The sequence below is a fragment of the Jaculus jaculus genome, chromosome 10 (genome assembly GCF_020740685.1).
Source record: "Jaculus jaculus isolate mJacJac1 chromosome 10, mJacJac1.mat.Y.cur, whole genome shotgun sequence".
NCBI lineage: Eukaryota > Metazoa > Chordata > Mammalia > Rodentia > Dipodidae > Jaculus > Jaculus jaculus.
The window spans coordinates 115,657,648-115,671,566 of record NC_059111.1 but is presented as its reverse complement, the minus strand read 5'-3'; the positions used below and the strand labels follow the sequence as shown (position 1 = coordinate 115,671,566).

At 41.7% G+C, this 13,919-nt stretch overlaps 1 protein-coding gene across 15 annotated transcripts in view; it reads right to left on the bottom strand.

Moving 5' to 3' along the window:
• The window catches only part of Kmt2c (lysine methyltransferase 2C), a 326,532-nt gene that overhangs the window by 214,249 nt on the left and 98,364 nt on the right, over positions 1-13,919 (bottom strand). For all 15 annotated transcript variants that reach the window (XM_045160005.1, XM_045160010.1, XM_045160012.1 and 12 more), the window contains exon 2: positions 12,157-12,245. In XM_045160005.1, the coding sequence (XP_045015940.1) occupies positions 12,157-12,245 (89 nt within the window). The remainder of the gene's footprint in view (positions 1-12,156; positions 12,246-13,919) is intronic.

Here is a 13,919-nt window from a genome sequence, read left to right as displayed (position 1 = left end):
AGTTTAAAGCCACCACCACCAAAGCCAGGAATGGCAGCATACTCCAGAGGTAGGAAGATGGCTGTAAGTTGGAGGCAGCCTGGGCTACAGTGCAACCATACCTTGAAGAAAGAAAGAAAAAAACACACACAACCAAGAGGCCTTGTTTTCTTGGGTGAAATGAAATGGATTGAACATAGCCATCTTCCTATGTAGTTCTGCCTCGCCTCCTGTGATAGCACCTGTGGACCACCATACCAGACCCTACAAGAGATATTTAGAAGCCAACAAAGACGAAACAACAGAAGAATGTCTCCATGTCATATATGAAAATTCAAGCTCATCAAAATAGCACCCTAGGCCAGACATGGTGGCACGTGCCTTGAATCCCAGCACTCAGGAGGAAGAGATAGGAGGATCATCATGAGTTCAAGGCTACCCTGAGACTACACAGTAAATTCCAGGTCACCCTAAAAGCCAGAAAAGGCAGAAGGATGAATTTCTAGGCAAGGAATAGTGTGGTGTTTCTAATGTTAGTGTATGTCTTCCATAGCCTTAAGGTTACTCTTCCTACTTAAGTCTCCACTAGTCATCTGGAGGAGGTGTCACTGTGGGGTCAGATGTCAGTCCAGTGCCATTAGGAGCTCTGGTTTGCTGGTGCTCACTGGTGTTTTTCGATCTTTGCATCTATGGAAGTGAGCCAGCTTCTTCCACCATAAGAAGCTTTCCCTGGAATCTATAAGCCACAAATAAACCCTTTCTTCCCATAAGCTGCTTCTGGTGGGTGTCTGTCCCAGCAACAAGAACTGTATCAAGACAGTAATCTTTGTTGGTATTCATTTCCTATCTCTGTCCAAGTTAGGTCTGAAAACTGATAGAGGGAATGGGGAGATTGCTCAGTGGTTAAAAGGTTCTTGCTTGCAAAACTTTCCTACCCAGATTTAATTTACCAGCACCCATGTAAAGTCAGAGAATGGTACATATATCTAGATGTCATTTGCAGCAACAACAGCCTCTGGTGCATACACATGTATGTATACACACATACGTAAGATTGCATTAAAAAGAAAACTGAGGGCTGGAGAGATGGCTTAGCAGTTAAGGCATTTGCACACAAATGACCCCTGTTTGAATCCCCAGGACCCATGTAAGCCAGATGCACAAGGGAGCGCATGTGTCTGGAGTTTGTCTGCAGTGGCTATAGGTCCTGGTGTGCCCATTCTCTCTCTCATATTCATATCTATCTATCTATCTATCTATCTATCTATCTATCTATCTATCTATCTGAGTGCTTGAAGAGTTGGCTTTGCATTTAAGACACTTTCCTGCAAAGCCTAAGAACCCAGGTTCTATTCTCATATAAACCAGATGCACAAGCTGGCTCAAGCATCTGAAGTTCATTTGCAGTGGCTGGAGGCCCTGGCGTGCCCATTCATATTCTCTTTCTCTCTCAAAATAGACAAAATTTACAAAAGAAAACTGAGGGAGGGGCAGAGACTGCTCAGAAGTTAAAGGCACTTGCTTGCAAGCCCTGAGAGTCCAGGTTCAATTCCCCAGTGCCCACATAATGCTACATATATGAGGTGGACCATGCTCCTGGAATTCAATTGTAGTGGTAAGAAGCCTTAGCACGCCCCATATCTATATCTATCTCTCTCTCTTTCTCTCTCTCTCTCTCTCTCTCTCTCTCTCTCTCACACACACACACACACACACACACACACACACACACACACATATAAATGAAAAATACTGAAGGGGTTAAAAAAGAAAATTGAGGGCTGGGGAGATGGCTCAACAGTTAAAGGCACCTGTTGGCAAAGTCTGTGGGGCCTAGGTTTCATTTCTTGGCATGTCCGTACTCTATCTCTTTTTCAAATAATTTTTTAATTTTAAAAAAAAGGCACTGCAGAGACTGATCAGCTATTAAGGCACTTACTTGCCAACCTGATGACCTGTATATGGTTTCCCAGTACCCTCGTCAAGCTAGATGCACAAAGCAGCACATGTATTTGTAATTCCTGTCCAGCAGCAGGAGACCCTGGCATGCCTGTTATCTATCTATCTCAAATAAGAAAAATATTTTTATATTTTATGTGGGGGGAGAGAATGAATGAATGAATGAATGACTATGGGCATGCCAGGCCTCTAGCCACTGCAAACAAACTCCAGGTACATGCACCATGTGCAACTGGCTTACATGGACTCTGGGAAATCAAACATAGATCCTTAGGCTTTGCAGGCAAGCACCATAACCACTAAGGGCGAGAGGCCCTGGCATGCCCATTCTTTCTATCTACTTCTTTCTCTCTCTCTCTCTCAAATAAATAATTAATTAAATACCTTTAAAAATTTAAAGATCTCACTTAAGCTACTACTGCACTTCCATATTGTATAAAACCGAATCAAACAATGGCTAGAAATAATTAAGAAAAAGGCAGAAATTAATAAAATTGTGACCCCCCCCACCACCAGATAAAAAATGGAAAAAGAAAGCAATATACAGAATCAAATGCTTGTTTTTTTGGAAAAAATAGACGGGCTGGAGGGATGGCTTAGTGGTTAAGGCACTTGCCTGCAAAGGCAAAGGAACCAAGTTCAATTCCCCAGGATCCACGTAAGCCATGTGCACATGCATCTGGAGTTCATTTGCAGTGACTAGATGCCCAGGCATGCCCATTCTCTCCTCCCACCTCTTCCTCTTTCTATCTGAAATAAATAAAATATTTAAACTAATAATAACAATAATAATAAACGAGATGGACAATTCCTAATCAATTTTAAAAAGACAGAAGGCTCAAATAAAAAAAAAAAACTAGGGGTAAAAGGGGATGATACAACATATTCCAATGAAATTAAGGAATACTTTCAAACTCATAATTCCACCCATGTGTGCTGGTGCACACTTTTAATCTCAGCAACTCAGGAGGCAGAAGTAGGAGGATCACCATGAGCTCAAGACTAGCCTGAGACTACATAGTGAATTTCAGGTCAGCCTGGGTTCGAGCAAGACCCTATGTCAAGAAATCAAAAACAGCCGAGTATGGTGGCATTCACCTTTACTCCCAGCACTCAGGAGGCAGAGGTAGGAGGATCACCGTGAGTTAGAGGCCACCCTGAAAAGACAGAGTGAATTCCAGGTCAGCCTGGGCTAGAGTGAGACCCTACCTCGGTGGTGTTGGAGTGGGGGGGACAGAAAGAAAGAAATCAAAAACAAACAAACAAAAACCTCATTCCAAAAATAGAAAAAAGTACAAGAATTGGATAAATTCCTAGAAACACAGATGTACCAAAATTAAACCAAGAAGACATAAACACTTCTTTAACAAACAAAAAGGAGTTAGAGAGATGGTTCACTAAGTAAGGGATCTTCCTGTACAAACATGAAGACCTAAATTTGATCTCCAAAGTGCAAGTAAAAACCCAAGCATGGCTTGCATGCCTGTAACCCCAGAACTGAGGAGGGCAGAGAAAGGAAGGTCATGGGGCTCACCGGTGAACCAATCTAATCAAACAATAGCAAACTCTAAATTCAATGAGAGATGTGGAAATAAAGTGGAAGAGTGATAGAGAACACCCATCGTCTTCTTCTGACATGCACATGTGTGCATATGCATCTACACATTCATGTACATGTCACATGTAAATGCATGAACACATGCACATTTTTTTAAAGTGTGAGCAACAAGGCTGAAGCACTAATAACTTCTAAAGACCAGACCACTAGTGGATGAACTCACTACCAAATTCCATCAAACCTTTAAAGAAGAGAGAACACCAATGCTCATACACTACTCCATCAAACAGGAAAACTACTAATCCATCCCATGAAGACAGCATTGCTCTGATACCAAAAGCACATAAGGACATAAAAAGGAAGGCAGGAGAAAACTCACTATAGACTAATTCTCTGATGAGCATAGTTGCAAAACCTTGCAAATCTAATTCAACAACACAGTATAAAGGCTTATACCATTGTCATTTGGTTTTCTTGTTTTATTTTGTTTTCATTTTTCGAGATAAGGTGTCACTCTAGCCAAGGTTGACCTGGAATTCACTATGTAGTCTCAGGCTGGCCTCAAACTCACAGCATGATCATTTGTTTTTAGTCAAGGAACGGAAGGATGGTTCAACATCTATAAATCAGTAAGTGTTACAGAACACAATACAATGAGGGACAAAAATGAACATCGTAATTTTAATAGATGCAGCTAAGCCCTTCGACAAACTTTAGCATCCTTTTATGATAAAAGTCCCAAGGAAATTAGGAGCAAAAAAAAAAAAAAAAACATACTTCACACAGTGTGGCAGCACACACCTTTAATCCCAGCACTCACGAGGAAGAGGTAGGAAGATTGCTGTGAGTTTGAGGCCACCTTGAGACTAACCCTTGGCAAGACCCTACCTCAAAAAAATTAATTAATTAAGAAAACTCACCATAATAACGGCTGCACACAACACTAAGGTAGTGCCAATATAATGGAGGAAAGCTGAAAGCATCTCCTATAAAAATAGGAAAACTGATAAGGGTATCCACTCTCAACATTCTCCAACGTAGGGTGTCTCACTCTAGCCTAGACTGACCTGGAATTCACTCTGTAGTCTCAGGGCAGCCTTGAACTCACAGCAATCCTCCTACCTCTACCTCCCAAGTGCTGGGATTAAAGGTGTAAGCCACCACACCAGGCCTCAACACTCTTACTTAATACAGTGCTTCAAGACATAGCTTTGACAATAAGGCATAAGAGGAAAAAAGGGGGGAGATACAAATAGGAAAGGAAGAAGTCAAATTTTCCTATTTATAAGCAATATGACCCCAATATGTATAAAAGATCCTAGGTGCTCTACCAAAAAAGAAAGAAGGAAGGAAGGAAGGCCGGCTGGCGACGGGCAGGCGGGCGGCCAGGCATGATGGAACACACCTTTAATCCCAGCATTAGAGAGGCTGAGGTAGGAGGATTGCTGTGAGTTGGAGGCCAGCCTGAGACTACATAGTGAATTCCAGATCAGCCTGGGCTAGTGTGAGACCCTACCTTAAAAAATTAAAATAAAATAAAATAAATGAATTTTTTAAAATAATTTGGGTCTGGAGAGGTGGCTCAATGGTTAAAGTCTCTTGCTTAAAAATAGACTTGGGGGCTGGAGAGATGGCACATAGTAACTTTATATTCATGGAATGTATTGTAATATTTCAATACATGCATACAGTGTATAATGGTGTATAATGATGGTAATTGGCATCCTCTTAATTCAAAAATACATCATTTCTTTGTGTAGGAACATTCAAATCCTATTAGTTCTTTCGGGATATTTAATTTATTGTTCCTAACCTACTTATCCTTACATTGTGCTTTAGATCATAAGTTGTTTTTTAAAAAAATCTTTTGGGGGCTAGAGAGATGGCTTAGCAGTAAAGCACTTGCCTGTGACACTTAAGGACCCAGGGTTGAGGCTTGATTCCCCAGGATCCACATAACCCAGATGCACAAGGTGGTGCATGCACCTGGAGTTTGTCTGCTGTGGCTGGAGGCCCTGGTGCGCCCATTCTCCCCCCACCCCCCGCCTCTTTTTCTGTCTGTCATTCTCAAATAAATAAATAAAAATAAACAAAAAAAACCCACTTTTTTTCTACTCTTGACATTTTCATACACTTGTGCATTGTACTTGGATCTTAGTTCCCTCAGTTACCATCTCTTGTCTCCTCCCTCTCCCATTAAAATCTTTCTTCCCCATTCATCCCCATCCTATTTTTATGCCTCAAAACAATAAACCCATTGAGGGCTGGAGAGGTGGCTCGGTGGCTAGGTGCTTGCCTGCAAAGCCAAAGGACCTGAATTAATTTCCCCAGTACCCATATAAAGCCAGATGCACAAGGTGGCACATGCATTTGGGAGTTTGTTTACAGTGGATAGAGACCCTTGTCTGCTCATTCTCTCGTACACATAAATAAATAAAATATTTTATGGGAGAACGCTGTGAATTTAAGGCCAGCCTGAGACTACATAGTGAATTAGAGGTTAGCATGGGGTAGTGAGACCCTACCTCGATAAGCCAAAAAATAAAAATAAAAAGAATCCCATTGAGTGAAATTACACTTGCTTGGGCGATCATGGGTGGAAGGTTATTTACTATGGGATGGGCAAGGATACCAGTGATCAACCTGACTCCCCCTCCCCACAACCTTTAGCAGACATTAGTTTACTCAGGAGGCCTAAGGTCTTCCCTCGTGGATGGTGAAGTAAACTGACAGATTTAATCTTGTGCCAGTAGCCACAGCCACTGTAAGTTCATGAGTGTACCGGCCATGTCTGTCCAGAAGATAGCATCACAGTCTTCCTTCCCATCCTCCCTCTTCTGGGATCTTCTTGAGCCTTAGAGGGGACAGATAGATGCCCTGTGTTGTGTAGGGTTGTTTACTATAAAACCATGTTTACTCTAAAGGATTTGCTCTCCTTTCTTATTTGTGTTCTTAGTCTATCTCTCTCAGACTTCTAGTGCACTATGCAGTACAAGGGTGACAATGAACATCCCCATCTTATTCCTGTGCTCAGATGTCGTGATTTCAGTTTCTTCCCATTCAGTAGGTATGGGGTTTTGTCCTGTGTTGAGCTAATGTTCCTTCACCTAATTTGAGTCTTAAAATTTCTTAAGATTATTTTTTTACTTTCAAGACAGGGTCGCAATGTAGTTTAGGTTGACTTTGAATTCATTATGTAGCCAGAGGATATCCTTGACCTCTTGACCATCCTGTCTCCACTAAGTGCTGGGATTATCAGTTTTTGCCAACATGCCCAGCCTTTTGTTAGGGTTTTTCATCATGAATGAATGCTGAATTTTATTAAGGCTTTTTCTACATTTATTGAGATAATCATGTGATTTTTATCTCCCTGGAATTTTTGGAGAGCAAGGGGGCACATGTACATGTGATGCGTATTAGTCATATGGGAATTTTGGGGGTGTCTTCAGATTCTTGTCTTAGGAATTTAAAGAACTGAAATCCAGCTGGATGTAGTGGCATATACCTTTAATCCCAGCACTCAGGGGGCAGAGGCAGGAGTATCACCTTGAGTTCAAGGCCAGCCTGAGACTACATAGTGAACTCCAAGTCAGCCTGGGTTAAAGTGAAACCCTACCTCAAACCAAAAAAAAAAAGGAATTGAAATGATTTTGGGTGTGGTGGTGCAAGGCTTTTTAATCCCAACACTCAGGATGCAGAAATAGGAGGATCCCTGTGAGTTTGAGGCCACCCTGAGGCTACGTAGTGAATTCCAGGTCAGCCTAAGCTAGAGTGAGACCCTACCTCGGAAAACCAAAAAAAAAAAAAAAGATAAGCAATGAAGCAAGACAGCAGTTGGTGGGGAAGGGGGAACTCTCTGGTCAAAAGCAGTAAGTTGTGTTAGAGAAGAGAAGCAATTCTGCAGCACACTGCATGCTAGTGGCACTTCATGGAGCAAGGAAATGCTGACACAGGAAAACTGCAAACACAAACTCATAAAAGGTGAATGAAGACTAAAGCCAGGACATAAGCAGAGTTCCTTCAGCCACAAAGCTTCCCCATCCCCACTCATACACAGACCGACAGTGGGCAAATGTAATGGGTCTCTTTTTGTGTTTGTTTTTTGAGGTAGAACCTTGCCTAGGCTGACCTGGAATTTACTATGTAGTCTCAAGATGGCCTCGAACTCACGGCAATTCTCCTACCTCTGCTGCCAGCACCACACCGGACACTGGTTTCTCTCTGTCTCCTCTCTCTCTCTCTCTCTCTCTCTCTCTCTCTCTCTCTCTCTCTCTCTCTCTCTCTCTCTTTTTTTGGTTTTTCCAGGTAGGGTCTCTCTCTAGCTCAGGCTGACCTGGAATTCACTATGTAGTCTCAAGGTGGCCTTGAACTCATGGTGATCCTCCTACCTCTGCCTCCCATGTGCTGGGATTAAAGGCGTGTACCACCACACCTGGCTTCTCTATTTTTTTATATAATAAATTTTATTTTATTTTTACTTATTTGAGAGATGGAAAGAGGCAGTGTGTGTAAGAGAAGGAGAGAGAGAATGGGTGCACTAGGGCCTCCAGCCACTGCAAACAAAACTCCAGATGCATGCACCCCCTTGTGCATCTGGCTTATATGGGTCCTGGGGAACTGAACTGAGGTCCTTTGGCTTTGCAGCAAGCATGTTAACCTCTATAAGCCATCTCTCAAGCCCCCTAGTTTCTCTTTTTAATGAAATAATGAAGAACAAAAACTGGAAGGTATTAAAAGTGTGAAGAGAGAAAGGAAAATGAACAGATCATCATCTTCAAAAATGGGAAAAGAAATTTCTAAGTAATTGGAGAATGACCAAAAGGAGAAATTATGATACAAACTTAAAGTAAAATCAGCCAGAAAGCTAGATGTTTTTCCAACAACCATGTTAAGCGGCTACAATGCAAACTCTGGGTTTGAGGCACTGCAGTACATTAAAACAATGATGGGTCAGCAAATCTGATCTAAACAGGAAAATAACAAACTCCACAGGTGAGAACACTGAACCTATGGGCTCAATGTGGTTGAAAAAATAGGGTGCAAGTATATCAGGAGAGAGTGAGCTAAGGACAGAGTATACTAAGAGGGCAGGAGAGCTGAAGTGAGACTGTGGGAATAATGCAGTAATTATCCAATGATTGGTACAATAATAATGGGTATGAAGCATAAGAATATGTATATAGCTGAGAAAAATTGGAAAATGGAATTTTGGGGAAAATAAGGAAATTGAAAAGGCAAGAGTACTGAACCCACTATCAAAAAAACAATGGGATGAGGCAGGGAGATAGCTAGGTGGTTAAAAGTACTGGGTGCACAAGCCTAACTAGTGGAGTCTGGCTGTCCAGAACCACATAAATGGGGATGAAGGACTACAGCGATGGGAGGCAATACCAAGAGGATCCCAATGCTCACGGATAAGCTACTGTAGTGTTCACAGTGGCAAACAAGAGACCCTGCCTCAAACCAGGAGGAAAGCAAAGTTCATCTCTGACTTCCATATGTGCACCTATCTTTCTCTCACACACACAAAGACAAAAGGAGAAGTCTCAGAAACTTAAACTACAAAAAAGACAGCTAGGTGTGGTGGCACACATTTTTTGATTTCAAGGCCACCTGAGACTACATAGTGACTTCCAGGTCAGCCTGGGCTAAAGTAAAACCCTTATTTCAGAAAGGAAAAAAAAAAAAGCATAAGATACAAATACAGGTGCAAAGTTTTCTGTGTATAAGATGAAATAACCAAGAAGAAGGCTGACCAAGCACAACCAAAGAAGGATACTATTGGATACTTACGTGTGTGTGCGGGTGGGCGGGCGGGCGGGCGGGCGTGCATGCGTTGGTAGTGGTGGTCATATAGTTATTGTTCTGTTTTGTTTTTTAAGATAAGGTCTCATTATAGTCCAGGCTGACCTGGAAGTCACTATGTAGTCTCAGGCTAGCCTCAAACTCACAGTGATCCTCCTACATCTGCTTCCCAAATACTGGGATTAAAGAAGTATTCTACCACGTCCAGCTGACAGCATTGTTTTAAAAGCAATTTATGAGCATTTACCATGATGAAGGTTTCATTTAAAGCTTCAGACTTTTCACTGCTAAAGAAGAAATTATGAAAAAGAACTAATGGAGGGCTGGAGAGATGGCTTAGCAGTTAAGGCAGCTGCTTGCAAAGCCAAAGGAACCATGTTTGATTCCCCAGTTCCCCCATAAAGCCAGATGCACAAGGTGGAGCATGCAGCATGTATCTGGAGTTTGTTTGCAGTGGCTAGCTATTCCCCCACCCCCAGTCTCGCTCTCTCCATTTGTATCTCTTTCTCTCAAACAAAAATATTTTTTAAAGTTTTTTTTTTAAAAAGAAAGAAAGAACAACCAAATGAACAAACGAACTGGGCTGGAGCGATGGCTTAGTCGTTAAGGCAATTGCCTGCAAAGTCTAAGAACCCATGTGCAACTCTCCAGATCCCACGTAATCCAGACACACAAAAGTAAGGAAAGTGTAAGGTTGCACATGCCCACTAGGTGGCACATCATCTGGAGTGCAAGTTCAGTGGCTGAGGCCCTGTTGCATCATTGTCTTTGTGTCTAGCTCATTCGCTCTAAAAAAATAATAACTAATGTAATTTATATAAAATTGAGTTTAAGGGCTGGAGAGATGGCTTAGCGGTTAAGCGCTTGCCTGTGAAGCCTAAGGACCCCGGTTCGAGGCTCGGTTCCCCAGGTGCCACGTTAGCCAGATGCACAAGTGGGCGCACGCGTCTGGAGTTCGTTTGCAGAGGCTGGAAGCCCTGGCGCGCCCATTCTTTCTCTCCCTCTATCTGTCTTTCTCTCTGTGTCTGTCACTCTTAAATAAATAAATAAATAAAATTTAAAAAAAAAAAAAAAGAGTAGCTCTCCCATGCCGGGAGTGGTGGCGCCCACTTTAAAAAAAAAAAAAAAATTGAGTTTAAGTGGTATGATTGATAATAATAAATGTGCAAAAAAAAGGTCAAGTTCCCTTCCCCCCCACAAATAAAAAAAAATATTTTTGGAATAAAAAAAGATTCCTGAATCACCCAGCTTCTCTTTGCCTATCTAATTTGCCTATGGAAAGGAAGGTAGGGGCTACAGAATACATGAAGGCTTTCCACGAATTGTATGGTGACATGGTAACATACCTGACAACCATAAAAGTGTTTTCTGAAAAATATTTTTTTTTTAAATGTGGCTAGATAGATGGCTTAGCAGTTAAAGCATTTGTCTGCAAAACCAAAGGACCCAGGTTCATCTCCCCAGGTCCTACATAGAGCCAGATGCAAAAGGTGCTGCATGCATCTAGAGTTTGTTTGCAGAGGCTAGAGGCCCTGGCATACCTATTCATTTTCTCTATATCTGCTCTTTCTTGCTCTCTCTCAAATAAATAAAGTAAAACTTTAAAGACAGTGTGTGATCTTTATCTTTCCTCTAAAACCTGTATGATATTGTGTAAGCATAATGGTACTCATGTTAATAAGAAGCACTGAGGACTGGAAAGATGGCTCAGCAGTTAAGGTACTTTCCTTCAAAGCCTAAAGACATGGGTTCAGGGCTGCGCATGGTGGTGCATGAGATAGGTGGATAGCCATGAGTTCAAGGCCATCCTAGGACTACATAATTTCAGGTCAGTCTGGGCTAGTATGAAACCCTACCTCAAAAAAAAAAAAAAAAAAAGATTTGGGTTCAGTTGTTCCCCAATACCCACATAAAGCCAGATGCACACGCACACAGTGGCATATGTGTCTGTAGTTCATTGCTTGCAGCAGTGGCTAGTGTCACTGGCATAACTAACACACACACTTTCTCTAATAAATAAATATTTTTTAATGTAACAGAAGCTGGACACATGTCTGTCCAGAGTCTCCCCAACAGTGTTGAAAACACAGAGACACACTATCTCATGCATCAGTTATCTTCTGATCATGCCATGAACCCTGACCATTTACTGTATCATTATTAACCTTACGTAAATTTTGTGTAGATTTTCATAATATGTTCTGTGACAGTTAATCACAGATGTCAAATTGATAGATTTGGAATCACCATGGAAACAAATCTTTGGGTCTGTTGGTAAGGGAGTTTCTAGAAAACATAGTTGAGGTGGGAAGGTTCAGCCTAAATATGGGTGGCACCATCCCATGGACTGGGTTCCTGGACTGACACAGAAACTGAGAAAGCCAGCCAAGCCCTGGCTTTCCACAAACTGCTCCACTGCTGCGCCTTCCCCGGCAGGGTGCATATCTGAGGCATCTAAAAGCCCACCAGAAACTACTGGTGTAATTCAAGACTTAATAGTATTATTTGCAAATCATACATTTTTCCTCTGTACTGATATAAACAAAATAAGCCTTGGACAAATACTTGATGGTTCACATGCCAGAAGTAAACTATGAGCTACATACTAAAGGCACAGAGTTAGTTTCTCTCAGTCGGGATTTTACTTTGATAAAACAGGTATTAGTGAATATAAAATAATTCCAAGTAAATCAAGACTCAAGGAAAACATGAGAAATAAGACTGGTTTTTCACTGTCACTATACATCAAACTATGAAGGCAAATGCTAGCATAGTACCTTGCTATACAAATGCTAAATGCAAGACATAAACAAGTGAAAATGATTATTTTTTTCAAAACCCTTGTGCTCTGATACCTGTTTCCACAATATTTTCGGTTTCTGTTGTCTCCAGCCCATCCATGCTGTCCTCATCTTCCACTGTTGTTTTTCCTCTGCTTCGAGGCCTGGGGCAAAGAAAGAAATGCATATAGTTAAACACTAAATATTTTCATTTGATGGGTTTGAGACAATCTTGCTATGATGCTGGGCTGACCTTGACCTCCTGATCTTCCTGCTTCATGCTCAAGTGCTAGCTAGGGTCTCTAGCATGCCCAGCTAAATGTGAAATCTGAAGGTTTAGATTTATGCTCCTCACAAACTATGTGAAAGTATACCAAATAAAAAAACTTAGGTAATTTCTAGCATTTTACCCTATCAAATCACAAATGTTGGGCATTTTCTTCCCTACACTCAGCCCTTTCTTACTATAGCCTAAATATGAGGAAAGAACTGTCAGTGTGTATCATCGTAACTTAAACACTCAAGTACTCTTCATTCTGGGTTTTACTTCTTTGGACTGACCTTCCCAAGATTCCATCTGTCCACAGTAGTGCCTATAACTGCCTAATGAGTTCTCTTCACAGAACAGAGGTATAGCTCTACATTCAGTGGTATTTTTGAGTGATAATACCTGACAAATACATTTAACAGTTCACATACAACTGAGGAGGTAGCTGAGTGTCAAAAACCATAGATAAAAGCCAGGCATGGTGGTTCTCATCTATAATCACAACATTCAGGAGGCTTAGGAAAGAGGATTAGGAATCTGAGGCCAGCCTGGGCTACAAAGCAAGACCCTGTATCTTTTTAAAAACAAAAATCTAACAAGCAAAATATACAATTGATTAAAAAAAATACACAGGGCCTGGAGAGACAGCTTAGCAGCTAAGGCATTTTGACTGTAAAGCCTAAGGACCCAGGTTCAATTCTCCAGGTCCCACATAAACCAGATGCACATGGTGACACATGTCCCTGGAGTTCTTTTGCAGTGGCTAGCGGCCCTGGTGTACCCATTCTCTCCCCACCTTCCTGCCTCCCTCCCTCCCTTCGTCCTCCTAATAAATAAAAATAAATCTTAAAAAAAATAAACAAAAATACTAGCAAACATAATATGAATTCAAGATTGACTTACTAGAAATTTGTTAGTATAGGCTGGCAAGATGGCTCAGCGGAGAAAGCACTTGCTGAACCACATAAGGACCCAAGTTCAGATCCCCAGAACTCACATACAGTCAGACATGGTGGCATGAGTCTATGATCCCAGTGTGCCAACTGCAAGGTGGGAAATGGAGACAAAAGAATCTCCAGAAGCTCAGGGGCCAGCTAGCCTGGTGTATGCAGCAGCAAATAAGATCTTGCCTCTTGTTGGAAGGTGAGGCCCGACCCAACCGACATCCAAGGTTGTCCTGTGAACTTCACACACATGCTATGGCAGGCATGCACCTAAACTCGCACACGTGAACACATACACATGACACATCATACATACTCTGCCCCTCTAAAATAATATGCTAATATACTGGCTGGGAAGATGGCTCTGTGGTTAAAGGCCCTTGCTTGCAGTCTTTGGACTACTGGCCCAGGTTCAACTCCCCAGTACCCATGTAAAGCCAAATATACAACGTGAAGCATGCATCTGAAGTCAATTTACAGGGACAATAAATGAAATTTTTTTCAATTGGGAGCTGGAGAAAGATGGTTCACTGGTTAAAGGTACCTGCTTGCAAAACCTGAGGGGCCTGGGTTCAATCCCTAGTACAAACTTGAAAGCCAGATATACAAAGTGGTACATGTGTCTG